The 17,959-nt window shown below is 38.0% G+C and overlaps 1 protein-coding gene across 1 annotated transcript; it reads right to left on the reverse strand.

Moving 5' to 3' along the window:
- Positions 1-8,598: 8,598 nt before the first annotated feature.
- Positions 8,599-17,665, reverse strand: LOC145635982 (dolichyl-diphosphooligosaccharide--protein glycosyltransferase subunit STT3B-like). Its single transcript, XM_081687406.1, has 6 exons — positions 16,552-17,665; positions 15,808-16,341; positions 14,027-14,481; positions 12,941-13,063; positions 9,921-9,980; positions 8,599-9,067 (listed from the first exon to the last, which is right to left on the reverse strand). The coding sequence occupies exons 1-6, from the start codon at positions 17,461-17,463 to the stop codon at positions 8,938-8,940; spliced, it is 2,214 nt and encodes a 737-aa protein (XP_081543532.1). The 5' UTR covers positions 17,464-17,665; the 3' UTR covers positions 8,599-8,937.
- Positions 17,666-17,959: the final 294 nt, after the last annotated feature.

Consider the following 17,959-nt stretch of genomic DNA (forward strand, 5'->3'; position numbering starts at 1 on the left):
CGGCCGATGGTCATTAATTGTTATGCCTGGTCGGCCATGGTCTGCTTTCTCTTTCGGACGACTTGGTATAACAGCTAGCTGGTTACACTCTTTTGCCTTTTTCTGACGCCCTTGAATCGAACCAATTTTTTCGTCCGAACGCTCAAACTTCAACATCATCAGATGGGGGATGATCACAGCCTTTACAACATTTAGGGTGGGGCGGCCGAGTATGACATTATAGCCAGTCAATTCTTTCACCACCAAGAATCGGACGTCCATGTCCCTCCCTTCTCCTTTCTGCCTAAATCGGACTGGCAAATATATCTGTCCGACTAGGTGAATGATGTTTCCCCTAAATCCCACTAAGGGGTGATTGATGTCTTTCAGAGCATATTCTGGGAACTTTAAAATTTTCAGGGCGGCCAGGCTGATGATATCGGATGAGCTTCCCATATCTATCAGTAATCGGCCCACTTTTAAGTTGGCTATCTTCATGATAAAAACCATATGATCGTTGTGCAGGGCTTTGACCTCCCCCCGGTCAGCCTCGCTAACGGTTACTTTGAGGAAGGGTTCGGCCTTCACAACGTCCGCCTGCATCACCTTTCCCAAGTTCCAGGCGTTCTGCTTAATTCCCTTCATAGTGGGGCCGCCTGAGGCGAAACCCCCCGATATTACGACCATAAAGCCCAAATCGGTACTATTCCCATCATCTTCCTTGTCATTCTTCTTTTTCTTTTCGAACGCATTGTCTGTCCGTGTATAAGTGAACTTGGACTTCATCACATAAGAGTTCAGCATGCCCTTCTCGGCCAATTTGTCTACCAGTCTCTTCACATTGATACAATCGTTCGTGTCATGCCTCACATCCTTGTGGTAGTGGAAGTACTTTTTTTTGTTCCTGTACTAGGCCGAGCCTCTTAACAGTTGGGGCTTTTCAAACTCAAACTTATCCTTGATTTCCATCAGGATCGAGTAGCAATCCTTGTTGAACTCATACTGAGGCTCGTACGTCTTGACTTTCTTTGACTTGGGTTGCTGGTCGTCGACCACCCAGACTTCTTTCCTTTTGTTTCCTTCTTTCTTTTTACCAGTCGAGTCTTGTAGAAAAGATTGCTTCTTCTCAGCCCCCTTGGCCGGCACCTTTGCTTTTGTAAGAGAACAAAAGTCGGCTTCTTCAATGTAGGCTTCGGCTTCCCGTAGAACGCCTGCGTATGTCCGAACCTTTTTTCTTACCAAATCAAACTTAAAACCATTATGCCTTAATCCCCGGAGAAATTCAGAGTAAGCCATTTCATCCGGAAGATAATGAATCTAGGCTTTTTCTTGGTTAAATCTTTGGACGTACGAACGTAGGCCCTCATTTTTTCCTTGCACAATTGTTGCCAAATTAAGACTTGTCTTTCGAGGTGGTATGTTGTAAGAGAAGTTTCCCACAAACAGCAAACGGAGTGTTGTAAAGTAATTGATACACCCGGCCAGAAGGCTATTGAACTAATCCTGCGCCACACCCTTTAAAGTAGCCGGGAAGCATTTGCCCCATGTAGCATCATCTACACTTTGTAAGTACATCAGGTTTCTGTATGAAGTGATGTGTTCCTCAGGGTTGCCCGTACCATCATAGGCGCCCACAAGTACACTTTTCACCTTCGGCGGCTGAGAAGTAGTTAAAATTTCTTGGGAAAACGGAGGCGGCTTATTTCCAAGAGTTAGTAAGCGCATCTGCCAATCAATTGGTTGGGGTTGCACGGACTGTTTGGCCAAATAGGGAGTCTGGCCGAACGTATGGTTGTATGGCCCATATTGTCTGAAGACCTGGGGGCTCGGCAGCAAAATGCCGTTGAAACCCTAGGGGGAATGGTACTGAAGCGGTTGTACTGGAATAGGGGTTGGAGTACGAATAGCTTGACTCCTGCTGGAGATGGCCGAGTTGCTATGCTGGGAAAGAGAGTGGTTAGGAAATTCATCCGGCATTGTGGCAGTTGAAGCCGTGTCCGAGTAAGCGGCACGTTCCCGTTGTTTATGCCTAAGGTAGTCTCTTGCGTCCTTCCAGCGTCGAGACGTCTCTGTCTCCTCTCTTCGAGGTTGTCTGCCCCTCCCCCAGTCGACTGGGTTTTCGCCAACAGACTAGGAAAAATCGTCCGTGGCACCCTTGGAGACCTCCCATTCGGCCGGCGAAATGGGGTATTCCCAGCATCTGTTGCATTGGTTGCTCTGTTCTGAGTTTTCTTTAGAGCTCTTTCACCCTCTTTTCTGGGCGGCTGCCTAAAGGTAGAAGCTCGGTTGCTCTCAGACTCCTTTCGAAGTTTGTTGAGTGCGGTCTACAAGGAAGCAACAGTAATAGGAGGATTATCGACCTCTTGGAATGAGGCGGTCAATGGATTGCTGGAATGAATTATAGGGACTAGGTCCTCTATATGATCGTCCTCGCCTGGACCAGGGCCGACATTAGGGGTCTGACCATCTATTTCCATAACGGACGTGTATCCCCACATACGACGCCAAATGTTTCGTGTAATTTTTGAATTTCCTCGGACATTGGTCGCGCTCTCCAGGCAATGAGACTCGGAAACCTGCAAAATAAATGAATATTCCTTTACCGAAATATTCGCGTCCGGCGATCAAGTTAGAGATCTTAACGGATAAGGCTGGAGAGAGAAAGTAGAGAGAAGTTGGAGCTATTTAATGCTCTTTTTCTGCAATGTCGTAATCCACCCCTCCCATTATAAATGATCGGGGTATTTATAGGGGTGGGAGTTTGTGCCCCTCTAGGGTTTGTACCCTAAATTTCCGTGACATGATTGGCTGTGCAATCAGGAGGTGCCACGTGTAATACGGGAGCGCCGTTTTGCGACTTTCATGGATATCTCTCGGGATTTGGGCCATAATGTAAGAAGGCCCTTTTTAATATTGATTTCAGGTGCCCTTTTTAATACTAATTTCAGGTGCCATTTTGAGCCTTAAACACGCGTCATCTTCCCAGTGATACGTGTCACCCTTTAATTGGGCCACGTGTCGCTACGGGATTGGCCCACGTACATGGGGTATTTTTACCCTAAACAAGGTTCACTCTCAACAAACTCGGCCTTCTTAACTGATATCCTAGTAATTAGGCCTCTTAGACGAATCAAGGTAGTAGTATGGTTACTAGCCGAGGCATGTCTACTAAGGTGAAAGATGATGTATCTAGCAATGTTCAGTTTACCGTACCCAAACACATAATGTCCAATTACAGCTAGTTCATTAATTTGGGCATTATGCGGCTCATTCCTACCTAGAAAACAAACACCTGTAATTCTTTGCCAGATTTTAGGTGTAGGGTGATGGATAGGTTTGGCACTAGCATGTAGGGTGTTAGGCGCCGGTAAACCAATCAAAACATGATAGATATCTTCCATTTTGTATTGTTCATGCCATTGGATGGGTAATTCAGAATTCAAATCAAAAATTTTACAAAATTCAACAAAGGTTAGAATAATATTCCTATTATTTAACCTAAACATCAATTTCGGCCAATTTTTACTGTTCACAACAGACAAACAGGAAAGGAATTCACACGTTAATTCACGATAAGTAGGGTAGTGCATATCGACAAATTTTCTCATTCCTATATCGTTCAAAAAACGTTTAACATAATCATATAAACCATAAGATTCAAGAGTAGAGCGGTGTAACCACCGTGAAGGGATTACCTCTGGCCCGTAGAATTGCTCAAGCCGTTTTTTTTGCTCTCGGGTTGCAATTCGGATGGTTAGCCATTGCGGAAGTTGCAATTCCGGATCATATTGTTGACTTGAGCTAGAACTCCTCCCAAGAATCGTCCTTGACCTCTTTGATGCCATACTTGAAAAATGGGTATGATTTTTTTTTTTTTTTTTGAATGGATCAACTTCCTTTTTCAATTTGTCTAATTCATCTATAGAAGATGCAACACAAGATACCGCCTCCAAGGGATCTTTTATAAGAGCTTGGGGCTTATTAGAACAGTTATCAGCCACATTAACACTAAAACACTTCTCCTCTGTCATGGGGCTTTTAGGGGTATTATTCAAATTAAAAGTGATTTTATTATCCCCCACTGATAGTGTCAGTTTGCCACATTTCACATCTATAATTGCTCCTGCAATGTTAAGGAATGGTCTGCCCAAAATAATTGGGGTTTGCAAATCCTCAGCCATATCAAGAACAAAGTCAACAGGTATATAAAATTTACCTACTCTAACAGGATCATCCTCTAGAACACCTAAGGGGTATTTAAAAGAACGGTCAGCCATTAATTTACCCATAATTAGCTTGGAACACACAAACAATGGCATGACACTAACTCTAGCACCCAAATCACATAATGCATTATCAATCATTAGATTGTCAATATGACAAGGGATAGAAAAACTACCCGGATCTTTCAGTTTAAGTGGAGATTTATTTTGTAGTACGGCACTACATTCTACAGTAAAAGCGACTGCCTCTACCTCACTAATAGATCTCTTTCTAGTCAATATTTCCTTCATGAATTTAGCATATGCAGGAATTTGTGTAATTAGTTCTGTGAAGGGAACTATTACCTGCAAATCTTTAACCATCTCCAGAAACTTACTAAACTGCTTATCCAAATTTGTTTTAAAATGACGACTGGGGAATGGAAGTTTGATAACTGGCTTTGGAGCATTACTGCTCTTATTTGGAGCTGCTACCTTCCCTAGAGTTGTACCCTGCAATGTATTATCAGAAATATTAGTACTACTCTTTAGCCGTGTAGGGCTATTAGCAACACTGTTAGGTTTAATGGAATCAAGATTAGCATTATTCATTAAAACAGGTTCTACATTTCTGGGCATAGGGGGTCCGTCATAGCATGAACCACTCCTTAGAGTAATTGCAAAAGCTTGATCTGTAGGCCTGGTTGGCTATGCTGGCAGAGCTCCCTGTTGATGGGCTTGTAGAGTAGAATGAAATCTGCGCAATTTGATTATCTACTATTTTATTATGTGCTATGATCGAATCAATTTGAGCGTCTCTACTCTCCGTGTGCTTTTGCATACTAGCCAGCATTGCTCTAATTTCTGCTAAAGCAGGGTCGGAAGATGAGGAGGGTTGTTGTGGTTGGTTCTTCTGGCCAGCATTGGGATGGTAATATTTTTGTAGTGCTTGTTGTGGCCCCTGTTATTGTTGTGGAGGTGGCGGATTTTGAACATTGGTGCTCCGGTAAGAAAGATATGGATGATTCTGGAACCCAGGATTGTAGGTGTTGGAGTATGGGTCATTCTGTCTATAAGCTTGAAAGGCATTGACTTGCTCCACTGAACTCCTGCAATCTTGCTCCCAATGACCTACAATTCCACAATTTTCACAGAATGCCTCATTAGAATTATTATTAATTGCAGAAACATTAGCTATATTTGCAGTACTAAGATTATCTAATTTTTGACAAATAGAGGTTAATTGTGCTTGTAAAAAGGATACAAAGTCGACACTATGTTTTACTTTGTTAGCAAAGCCTCTAGGATTCCCGTATTGGAATTGTGGATTGCCATATCTACGATAACTTGACCTGGATCATCAACATTAAGGTTCATAAACCTCCCACTAGCTGCAGAATCCAATATTGTTCTAGATGAATTTCTAATCCCATTATAAAAGGCTTGGATCAACTGCCACTGTGCTAAATTATGGTGGGGACACTCCCTCTGCAGATCCTTGAATCTTTCCTAAGCCTCATACAAAGTTTCATCTGGCTCTTGGGCAAAGTTTTGGATTGTGCTTCTTAGCAAAGCTGTCCTCTCTACAGGGTAATATTTATTATAGAAATTCAAAACAAGAGTCTCCCAATTAGTTATACCAAGTGCAGTTCTATTTAATCCATTATATCATAATTTGGCTTTTCCACATAAAGAAAAAGGAAAGAGAATCTCCCTGATTTGGTCCTGTGTGACCCCAGCTTGCCTGATGGTATTACAATATTCACAGTATTCTGCAATATGAAGATTTGGGTCTTCACCCTTAGCTCCACTGAATTGCTTCCTTTCTATCATCGTGATAATTTGGGGTTTAATCTCGAATTGCACCCCATCAAGAGCTGGAGTGGGAGTAAGGTGTGGAAAATCTGTTAGCGTCGGCTGGGAATAATCACTAAGCTTCTTAGGTGTCGTCATCTCTGATTCTGAATCTGAAGGAACTTCTGAATGGTCTCGGCGATTATTTTTATCCCAATAACCCGCCAGGATTTGCCTGTAAAGATTCTTTTGTCTATGAAAACAGCGTTCGATCTCAGGATCGAATGGAATATAACCTGATCTGGAACACCTGGGCATAAACAAGAACTAAAAATCAAATATGAGACTTGCCTCAAAGAACTAATGTTCTCTTATACAAGAAGAAATAACCTAGACTACGGAAAACAATCAGAAATAAAAATAAAATCGTTTTCCCGGCAACGGCGCCAATGACAGGCTAAAGTCGTAATCACCTAATCAAAAATAATACCTAAATCCACTAACTATGTAGATAGGGAAGAAGGGTCAAACCACATGGAAACAAGTCAATTTATTCCTAATTAATCAATAAAATCTAGATTATCAAGTAACCAATTTGTTATTATAAAGGAGAACTAAACTACTAAGAGTAAAAGTAGGAAGGATTAAAAGTAGGAGAAAAATCAAGGAATAAAATACCTAGGGCATAGGTTCACCAATAAATAATATTTCAGGGTAAGACATAATAATCAATCATCAATGCATCAATTAATCAGATCATAAAGGGCTCTCGCTTCTTATTACACAATCACATAATTAATCTACCGGTATTAAATCTCATCTCTCGAATCTCGACTTAACCATTTATAAATTAACCTGCCTATTGAAACTAAGCCTAAATATCAATTCTCATCTCTCGAATCTCGAATCAATATTGCTAAACTCATACATAAAAGACCACACTAATCTAGTTGCAGAGCATTAAATCAATCAATAGGAAATTAATCAAGCATCGATAATCAACAACAATAAATTACCCCTTCATATTATTTATGGATCCCCATAAACCTTAGAAAGAAAACTACTCACACATAATTAAATATAAACTAAACAAAGCAATTAAACAAGTCATGATGAAAGAAATAAAATTAATAACTGAGATTAAAGTAGAAGAAATCATTACCATATTGCCTATACTGTCCGGAGATAGGAGGGTTAGGCAGCAGAAATGCATTAAAATTATGGGGGGTCTGATATTGAAACGGTTGAACAACTGGAATATGAGTTTGCGTATGATGAGCTTGACTTATACTAGTCCTGGCCGAGCTGGTATGTATGGAAAGAAAGGAATTTGAAAATTCATCGGGCATTATGGGAGAAGAGGCAGTCTCTGAGTAGGCTGCTCGTTCCCGTTGCTTATACCGGATGTATTCTCTTGCGTCTTTCCAGCGCAAAGACGACTCAAGCTCTTCCTTTTGAGGTTGTCCCCCCAACTGTGTTTTCTCAAGAAACCTATACATGTTCGTCCGTGTCACCCTGGGAGATCTTCCACTGAAATTGGTGTTTCCAGCATCTTCGGCATTAGTTGCCTTGCTCTGGGTCCTCTTTTGAGTGCCCTCTCCTCCTTTCCTGGGCGGTTGCCTAGAGGAAGAAGGCATCTTACCCTCAAACTCCTTTTGGAGCTTGCTCAAGGTGAGAGGATACTAGAATTGATTGTTACAACTATATCCTCTACATGTTCGTCCTCACCAGAAGCGAGACCTATGTTCAGTGTCTGGTTGTCTATTGCCATAACGGACGAGTATCCCCACAGACGACTCCAAATGTTTCGGGTGATTTTGTGATTTTTCCCTGGGACACTGGTCACGTTCTTCTGACAAGTAGACTCGGATACCTGCAAAACACGAATATCTTGATGACGGAATATTTACCTCCGACGATTATGTTTGTAACTTGAAATCGGAAAAGATAGAGAGAGAAAGTACAGAGAAGTTTGAGTTGTTTTGATGCTTTATTGAATGTTATGTCTTAATCCACCCCTCCCATCATAAATGATTGGGGTATTTGTAGGGGTGGGAATCTAAGCTTTTTAGGGTTTGTACCCTAGAATGACGTTTTCTGATTGACGGCTCAATCAGGTAGGGATACGTGTCCTTGAGAAGCGTCGTTTTACGGCTTAGAATGACGTTTTCTGATTGACGGCGCAATCAGATAGGGACACGTGTCCTTGAGAAGCGTCGTTTAACGGCTTTCTCGGGATTTGGGCCTCCTTATGTAATGAGGCCCTTTTCTCTCTAATTCAGGTGACCTTAATAGGGTTTGCATACGTGGTATCTTTCATAGTGACACGTGTCACCTCGAGACTGGGCCACATGTCACTATTGAGGAGTGGTCCACGTTTTGGGGTAACTTTTGCCCCAAACAACACTTACCCACACAACCTACTTTTTCTTTTCTACTTCCCCCTTCTAATTCCACTATACAAAAAAAAAAAAATCAAACATGGTTTAATTGCATTTGATATTGTGTATGAACTGTTGTCGAGTAAGCACCAGGCGATGATGGGAAGGCATGACAATGGATGGTGGTGGGATGGTGGAAATGGTGGTTGAGAATTAAAGAAAACTTAATTTAATGGCCAACATAAAAGTCATAAAAGGTCATTTCTGATAAAATTTCCTAATATATGATGTAAATGATATTTTGATCCCAATGTGAATCTCAGGTAGAAGCTTGAAGTCCCAAAATATTACCAATATAAGGTCAAAAACCAGTCCACAATCTCCTCTACGGCTCTACACACTCCTTAATATATTGAATAGAAGATGGAGAAACAAAAAAAGGTTATAAAACTAGACTAAGCAAAACAAAGCTCTTTCTAACTCTCGTAAAATTAGGAATAATCTGAATTTATCGAGATCACATCTATTCCTGTCCGCAAGGCACCCTTTGTCCCTTTTGTTTTGGGGAGGGAGTTGAGACCTCACCACCTATTTTTAGGTGGTTTAACTTTGTATATCCGAACTATCCAGTTTGATGTTGTGAATGCTTCTTCCAAGTATTCAAGCTTCACATCCTTGTTCCCGATTTCAACACCTCTAGCACGATCATAACTGACAATTGGAAAATCATAAGCAAATGGCATTAGAAGCAAGTACAATAAACTAACAAAGAGAGGAAACATTAAACTATTGGCTCTTAAAAACTTCTTAATAAAAAGCAATCATTCCTGGATTATATAGCAAAACTAAACATTCTACAAGTAGGATTTTTCAATATGAACTGCCAAATGAGGGAACAGACGGACACAGTCCATCTAGACACCTAACTTTGTCACCCATAGGCCATAGAGATAAACTTATAAAAGTAATAATTTTGCACGTGTTTAGTAATGCAAATCTACGAGCAGACATGAGATCTGCTTGCTTGTTTGATCAATTTAAAATTAAAAAAATAATGATTATGCTGGCAGTAACAAAGCAGATAATGTTATGGCACAAATGTTAACACAATTTGAATAAGGAGGTACCAATACTATAAAAAAATATATAGTGTACCAGAAATTGAATATTTGCTTTCTTAAGGCTATACACAAGTGTTTAGAATATAGTATACAATAAATGGTAATCAAAGATTGTCATTGATAATTTTGATAACGAAATATGTAAATATCTTACATTCACTGTACATAGATAACCAGTATGTTTTGTAATGGCTTTGACTATGCATAATATCTTACCATATACTGTATTTATTATGCAATGCATCAACATCAAAATTTTTTGCTGCCAGATATGCAGTAATCTTATCAAGAAAATGCACATATAATTGTCATCTTTATAGCAAACTTGAAACTACAACCATTAGATAACTTCACCACCACCATAAAAAGAACACAGACCATTAAACATCAAAAGCCTATCTCGGGTCAAAACAGAAAAACAAAGAAAATGAAAATAAACTCACCCAGGAGGCTTGCCGTATTCTGTGCGCATCTCTCCAAACCGGTAGTAACATAATTTGTACCTACAGCCCACAATCAAACATAAAAATTTCATGAGTTTATTTCTCTTTTCATAAACTGTATATACACAACAAAACGTATGCAATGCACCAATTACCCACTTATAAGAAAGAAAATAGTAAACAGAAGTAGGATTGCCACTGCCACATTCAGAAGACTTCTGAAATTTACTTCCACATATCTAATTTCCCGGGGGGTCAGTGCCAGAAGTATTATTATTTTTTATCAAGCACAAGGGCTGGAAAATGAAAGGGCTATCCGACAGTACTGTCAACTTCACTCCAAGTTGGATGGATGAAGCATTTGATACATTAACAAGGTTCAAAATCTCAGAAACAAACAGTAAGCACATTTCTGATAGAAACAGACAGCACCCAAACCATTTTTTTTTTTTTTTTTGGTTATTGTTTTCAATACAATTTTTTAAACGTATAGATTTTCAACTCTCTAATACTTGAGCAAAACACTCACACTGTGTACTTATCAAGCAAGCGTAAAGTAGAGGCAGATCTTTATACAACTTCAGCACCAATCAACTCTCTTTAGTTGAATCTTTGATTCCTAAATAATACCAATGCCACTCCATTTTTTGCGAAAAGATTTGGTAGGTTGGTAAATGACAGTTCTGTAGAGGTTTAAGTTCAAGATAGATACTTGGATTTTAGAAGCAAGTAATATGAAACATTATTGTCAACATTGGCCCTTGTTTCACTTTAGTCAGAAATTGCAAGATGTTCAATAAATTACAGGTCAAACTGTTAAGGACTTAATTTTTTAATTTCTTGCACAATTGTGGGTGCCTTATCCTCCATTTATGGTTGCAGAAACTGGATACTAGTCCTACACTCCTACTACTATAATTCCCTCATATCTGAACAGCAAAAGCATCATACAGAGAGTTCAGAGACACTCTAGATTAGACATATTTCATGGACAATGTTTTCTTATACTGGGCATATGTCCTAATCCCATCATTAGTAAATGATTGCCACAATTCCCAACCCAGGGTGATTAAATATTTTATATGATTACATCAAAATACCTTCCACAATAATGGTCTCTCCCATGAGTCCCATTTTCTCTGCCTCATTCATACCAAAAGGGAGACTTTATAGTAATCCCATCATATACAGTATACACATTACTGTATCAGAAAACATGACTACAATTTTTAGACATTCCATGAGGCTACTTTTCAGACACAAAATGCATGGTTCACAATTTAGAATAGATCAGACCACTGCTACCTTCATGTCACCAGAAATTCAACATACTCATCAAATGCTTCAAGGCATAAATGCACTTTGCTGAATACCCCCATGCATCCCTATGGTATGCATTGGTCCTATGATATCCTTCTCTCAGTAGGGTTCACAACAAGCCTGTCACTGATTAAGGAAGTGTACTATCTACTATTCCTAGTAAAATCAACAAATAGGGATAACAGGACCTTATCAGACATCTGGTTATCGACACTCAGGCCAATCAACGAGTAATTCATAAAGCCACAAGCCTGGGGATTCATCCCGCAATTTAAAACTTGCTAAAGCAACCTAATGCTGATACACTTGTAGGGAAAAGAAATTGGTTATCTTAAGTGTTGTTTGGTTAACATGGGAAATGAGTTCCCAAAGGAAATTATATTTCATGGGAAATAACTTCCTTTACCCATTTCCTAGGAATCGACCTAAGTTTGTTTGGTTGATAATATAGGAACTTCACTTTCCTAGGAATTGATTTCCTATGTTTTATGGTAAGCTTGATTTTTTTTTTTTTTTTTTTTTTTTTTTTTTTTTTTTAAGTTGTCTAATTTGGAGAGAGAAAGAAAGAGACTAAATGATTAGCGCTAATGATGCAAGTAGGCCCCACAATAATCAATAACTACATACTAAAAGACACACCAGTAATGACACATGTCAATTTCTGGTGTGTTCTTAGTATTTTGTTTTTTTTAAAAAAATATTTATTTAATCAATCAATAATCAATACCCTATATACTAAAAGACACACTAGCAATGACACGTGTCAATTTATGGTGTGTTCTTAGTATTTTGGTTTTTTTTTAAAAAAAAAAATATTTATTTAATAAGAAATTTTTTTTAAAGGAAATTATTTTTAAAAAAAGTTTTTTTTGTCAACAAAATAAACAAGCAATAATATTCAACTTTCTAATGTTATTACGCAATTAGGTAAAGAGTAATAAGGAAATAAAAAAAAAAAAAATTATAGAAGATGTAATTCTGGTGGAATATAATTTATTCTACAAAGATATTAATTTTTATTTTGTATGCCATAAAAAAGAAAATATGGTGTAATTAAAATAACCGTGCAAGGCACGGGATCAAACCTAGTCATGGTAAATGTGACTTACCAAGGAGGGGCTTGGTAAGTGAATTCCCATGTTCCATGGGAATTGAAACTTCCCTTGGAAATTTCATTTCCCCCAATTTGATAATTCTGTGTCAATCAAACACCACACCCATATCTTAGTTCCTAGGAAATGAAATTTCCCATGTCTTTTACTTCCAACCAAACAACATCTTAAGAAGCTGGATTTTAGTAAAGGGCTACACATAATAAGTGGCAACATTGAGGACGCAAAGAAAGGTTTGGGGGTAATAATTCTAAGGTTTTCAAACAGCTGAAAGTATAATGTTAAGGAAAATACAAATTTGAACCTTATTTCTAGCAATTAATTCATTATCTTTCTGTGCTGATATGGATACTGATTTTTAATCATAAATGCCATGACTCTCACGAAATTCCATCAACAATAGATTATATTCCAACTGATGTAACAATGAACAAAGAAATAAGCGGTCTAGCTCAAGCAAGTCCAATGATGTTGATGTATAGGAAATAAGTAATAGTTAATCAAAGTCGTCAAAGGAGTTTTTTTTTAAAAACAAAAAAACAAAACAAAACCAAAAAAAAATAACACAAAACTATTATAAGAACTTACATGAGACAATTTAACATCTTAGGAGCAGCGCCTTTGTCAACACGATACTCTCCATTGACAAGATAATCAGGCTCTTTAATGACAGGAAAAACTCCACCGCCAATTCTCACCATCCACAAGAACCTGAAAATGAAATAAATGAAATGAATATGGTCTATTTCTAAAATTTGTTTAAATTACAAAATTAAGTAGCAAAAATAACAGCCGTTAAAGTAACTTGCAACGACAGTAAAGCTGTATATGGAATCATAAAAGCATTATTTATACACGCATACATATAGCAACAACCAATTTATTCAAACTTTCAACTAAAGGAAAAACAATGCTTCCTCAACTACAGTTCTCTTTATAATAAATACCAAGGTTTTAATTTTTGTCCGAGTTTCTGGTCATTATAAAAGTAACAGTGTAACACTAATAGCTCCATTTTTGTAGGTTCTACCCATCTTTCGTTATTGGGTTTCTATCTGTTCTACCCACTTCTACTTTATTCCTCTTTTTACAAACGTCTTTTACTGTTGATCCCCTCTTACTTCACAATTTATCCACCTTTCTGCTTACTTTCCCCACAATGTATCAACCTTTCCAATCATTTTTCTTACACCCACCCACCTTTTTACTCCATCTCTCATAAATTATCCACCTTTTTCATACACCCACATTCATATTCTTTGGGTTGCAAAACTAAAGTGAGTAGAACAAAGAAAATACCGGTAGTATGATGAAACCGGAAAAAGAAAAACAATCATCATAACTTCTTGAAATGACAAATAGAAATACAGCCTGCAATAAGTAAAGCACTATCAACACAAGTCAAGAGTCAATTGACCCCTAACCTGATGTTGCCTGCAAGATGCAAAGATCCTATATCACATTGTCACAAATCAATTTTTAGTAATACTATCAGAGAGTTTATCTCATCAAGCAACAAATAGCAACTTGCTTGCCACTATGATTAAAGATATAACCACAAAATTAACTTCACAGTAATAAACTGCAGATCAGAAAAAGGAACAAATTCAGTAACTTTATAGGATTGGCAATAGAATATTTATTGTAAATTATAATAATGATAAAGTCACTTACTTGTTAATATCATCTGAAGAGTAGCCAGTTACACCACCAAATACAACTAATACATAATCCACATCAAGTGATTGCATGATTTCGTATGCTTCATCTTCATAAGACGACATTGCCCGTCCAACTGTAGCAATGTGGGTGTTATTCCAAGTATTATTATCAACAATTACTGTTCTGTTTCCCATTGCAGTGATCTGATAACCATAATCCCACCATGACATTACTTTTGCGTCAGCAGGTGTATTTTGTCGAAGCCAGTAATATGCCTCACGGTAATCATCAAAGATAACCCGGTTTCCATGAGGACCTCTTGCAGCTAAAACTATAGATGGAGATGAATAAGCCTCTGATGTGACCCATGTACAGTGGATAACATATCTGCTGAGCAAGTAAAATGCACCCAGAAGCAACGCGATAGCGACATTTTTTTGGAAAGGCAACGATTGATCAACAGAAGCCTGCTTCATCAAACCACATAAGAGCAAGAAGAAAGGAAGAGATGAATAAGAAATTCAAGTGCAGAAACATGCATAGCATCACTATTGAATATAAGCTATTCACCACCCTTCTAAACTACCCAAAGTGTGGTTAATACCACACCACTGCACTAGAAATAAAGCAGAGATTATGAACAAAGGCACATGTAAATCAACAAGTCTACCAAGTATTCAAAATCTAATAAGATCTTGTGAGTCAGCAAAAAGTCTAGCAAGTATCTTAAAAATTTAGATCTGAAAGCAATTGTCCCAACCTGCAAATTCAACCAAGCCCAGCAGGAAAATTAGGTTCTAGAACATAAATTTCAGACCTAAGATACAGACCACCGTTGCAAAAACAACCCGAAAAAAAGGTAGGTGAAATTAAATCTATTGGAGACTAATCTAGTAACATATTTAGTTAAAATAAACTTGGGAGAGGGAGGACTTATTAATCAACCAAACACTAAGCAAATGTTCATGTATACATCAAAGAAAATAAATAAATAAATACTGAATGCTAAAGACTTGAATTAAAATCTAAAACACATGCAAGCAAAATAAAAAATAAAAATAAAAACAAGAAGGAGGCACAAACCTAACCATGGTTGAAAAAGCTCTTTTTTCTCATTCCTTTTGTTAATTTAAAGTGCAACCCAAAATTTTCATGAATTTCATAAATTTAGAGACAATATATTAGAGAAAATTTTTTTTTTTTTTAAAAGTGCTTTACGGAAATTTCTAGAAAGTGCAACAAAAGCAAAAGGCACACTGCATACAGCCATACACCACCTAGAGAGCACTAAATTAGTCTCTTTTACTTCATTAATCCAAAGTGCAGCCATTCAATAAATATAAAATTAGTTGATGACACCTATGTTTTGCTTCAATAAGCATATTGCTGAAGTTTCTTCTAATAAACCTATGTTACCAATACCAAGAGTAAGAATTGGAAAAATAGGCGTACATCAAGTGACTTAAGGTCACTTAACACTTTAACAGTCATGCTCAAACCTTTGACCATACCAAATTAAATAATCCCTTGAAATGAACATAGCATAAGTTAAAAACAACATAAAATTGATCTACAGCACGGAAAGCTCTTTGGAAGTCCAAGTACAATCAAAACATTAATTTACTTATGTATGAAAATAACAATAACTGTGCTTCTATGAATCTAATAACTACAACACCCCTTCAAATTCCTTGGTAATAAAGCAGCAGACATGAAGTGAAACCCCCCCCCCCTTCTTTTTTTCTCTTTTCACAAATAAGATAAGGAGCATTAAATTCAGTAGTTGAACTGACCTTAGAAGAAGCCTTGACACTAGCACTTCCCTTGATGGAGCCAGTATTAACCTTGCTCTTAGACCTCAGCAGTGAAGTTATATTCTTTATAGTTGCAGAAACTGCGATAGCACTTATAAGACATACGGCAGGAGTGGCAACAAGGATCAACCGAACCATAACACCAGCAAAATACATACTGGTCAAGCCATACATAACGATAAATATGGTGGCATCAGACAACCGCTTAAAGCAAAAATATAAACCTGCCGGGAAAAGGAAAAGCAGAATATGGAAATCAAACATAAAGGATGACCAAGCTGTAGGTTGATGCTCAGAGACAGAAGCAATGATTGGGATGTGATCCTTTGCATAAGTTGGATCCAAGAGAGAGTAAAATCGTCCTGTCCAGGGAGATATGTAGCCAGATGCACTGCCGACTCCCAATGCAACAACACCCACACCAACTGCTGAGGTAACTGTTATCCTCAAAAAGGACTCAAACAGCTTTGTATCACTAAGCATGTGCTTCACCCAATTCAAAAAGTAAAACACCTGAACATACACCACAATTCCAGTTAATATCAATCAAACTAATGTATCAAACAAAAATAACGATAAACCAACAGCACATTACTGAAAATGAAAGTTAAACGACTGAATATGCATGAGATTGGAAGCTTTGAGCATCAAAATTGGAAATTATTTGTACGCAAAGAACTCTATCAACAGTAACAAGTGAATTTACACAAGCAGAAACAATACCTGGATCAAGAAAAATACGCCCATGGCAGCCATATGCTCACCAGACTGCACATGTTGAAATCCAACAAACCGAATTTGCATTGCCAACAACATACCCACCACATACATACAATTATATGCAATGTAGAGCCTCATTGAGTATCGCCCCGTGATCAAAAGCACCAGCACATACAAAGGTATCAAATTAATGATAAATACATAACCTCCCCAAGCTGAAACCATATAAAAGTACCCAAAAGCAGAGGCCAATGCCCAAGCAAGCGAACCTGTATTAACTGCCTTAACAAACAGATAGAAAGTAAGCAGTAAGGCAAAGATTGCAACCCCTTCATTGTCATAAGACCCAGCAACCGACCTCGAAATATAACCGGGACAAATAGCAATCAATGCCGCAGCTACAAGCCCTGCCCCAGTATCCCAAATCTCTTTCCCAAAGAAATAAGCTACTATAGTAGTATTCGATGCGAAAAATGGCGCAGTAAGAACACAAACCTCACGAATATGGACCGCGAAACGGAGAAATCGAAGACCCCAGTAAATCAAGGCAGCAGTTACCATAAGACCAGGGTAAAGGGTACCCCCAATGATTCTTCCCAAAGGGTACCAACTCTCAGAATCAAACCAATTCCAAAATTCATAAAACCCTTTTTCAGTTAAATAGAGAGTAGTACGATAATTAAAATACGGATCAAATTCATGGATCATACTTTCATAACGAAGAACACTAAAGAGACGAGTACTAAAAGCAAGTACATAAACAAGGAAAAGGATTGTAACCCTAATCAGGATTTCTTGTTGTTTAGTTTTCAGCTTAAAAGATTTGAGAGAGATAATGAAACCTGAGTTGCTGATCAATGGATCTGATGATTTGGGATCTTGAGGTTTAGCCATGGCTTCCGTTTTGGCCGCCATTGTGATCAGATTTGTTGATCTGGGCAGTTGAGATTTTAAAAGGGGAAAACAGAGAATGAAATTGAATTAAAGGGGGTTGAATTTTAAAGCATCAATCTTGCATTGTGATCAAACAATGTAGGGTTTATGGAAATGAAGAAATTGAAAAACCCTAGTAAAGTAGGTGAAAGGGAAGAATTTGAGGTGATTCAACTGAGTGTGGATTGAAATAGTGACATTTTTTTTTTTTTAGAAAGGATACAAACAGATTACATATTAATAGAAAAGCTAATAAAGTTAATCCTCGCTTCTCTAGATATAAGATGAGCTCTTTGAACGCGCTGACGATCCGCCTTATACACAGTACAGGACTGAAAGGATGTGCCAAGGTGCTGAATCTTGCGGATGAGCCATAGGTAATCAATGTTACCCTGACCATCCCCCCGTAGAAGGGAAACGAGTTTACATGAGTCAGTGAACACCGTGAGAGATTGAAACCCACTATCAAAAGCCCACT

Source organism: Chenopodium album, chromosome 6, assembly GCF_948465745.1.
Source record: "Chenopodium album chromosome 6, dcCheAlbu1.1, whole genome shotgun sequence".
NCBI classification, from domain to species: domain Eukaryota; kingdom Viridiplantae; phylum Streptophyta; class Magnoliopsida; order Caryophyllales; family Amaranthaceae; genus Chenopodium; species Chenopodium album.

What these genes read in the sequence shown, in the direction of transcription:
- LOC145635982 (XM_081687406.1), bottom strand. Translation starts at nt 17,463, where the DNA reads ATGGCGGCCAAAACGGAAGCCATGGCTAAACCTCAAGATCCCAAATCA. An exon ending in GCGTATTTTTCTTGATCCAG is followed by an intron (nt 16,342 to 16,551) that starts GTATTGTTTCTG and finishes GTGTATGTTCAG; the next exon opens with GTGTTTTACTTTTTGAATTG. An exon ending in TCTTCAGATGATATTAACAA is followed by an intron (nt 13,064 to 14,026) that starts GTAAGTGACTTT and finishes TTTCATTTTCAG; the next exon opens with GTTCTTGTGGATGGTGAGAA.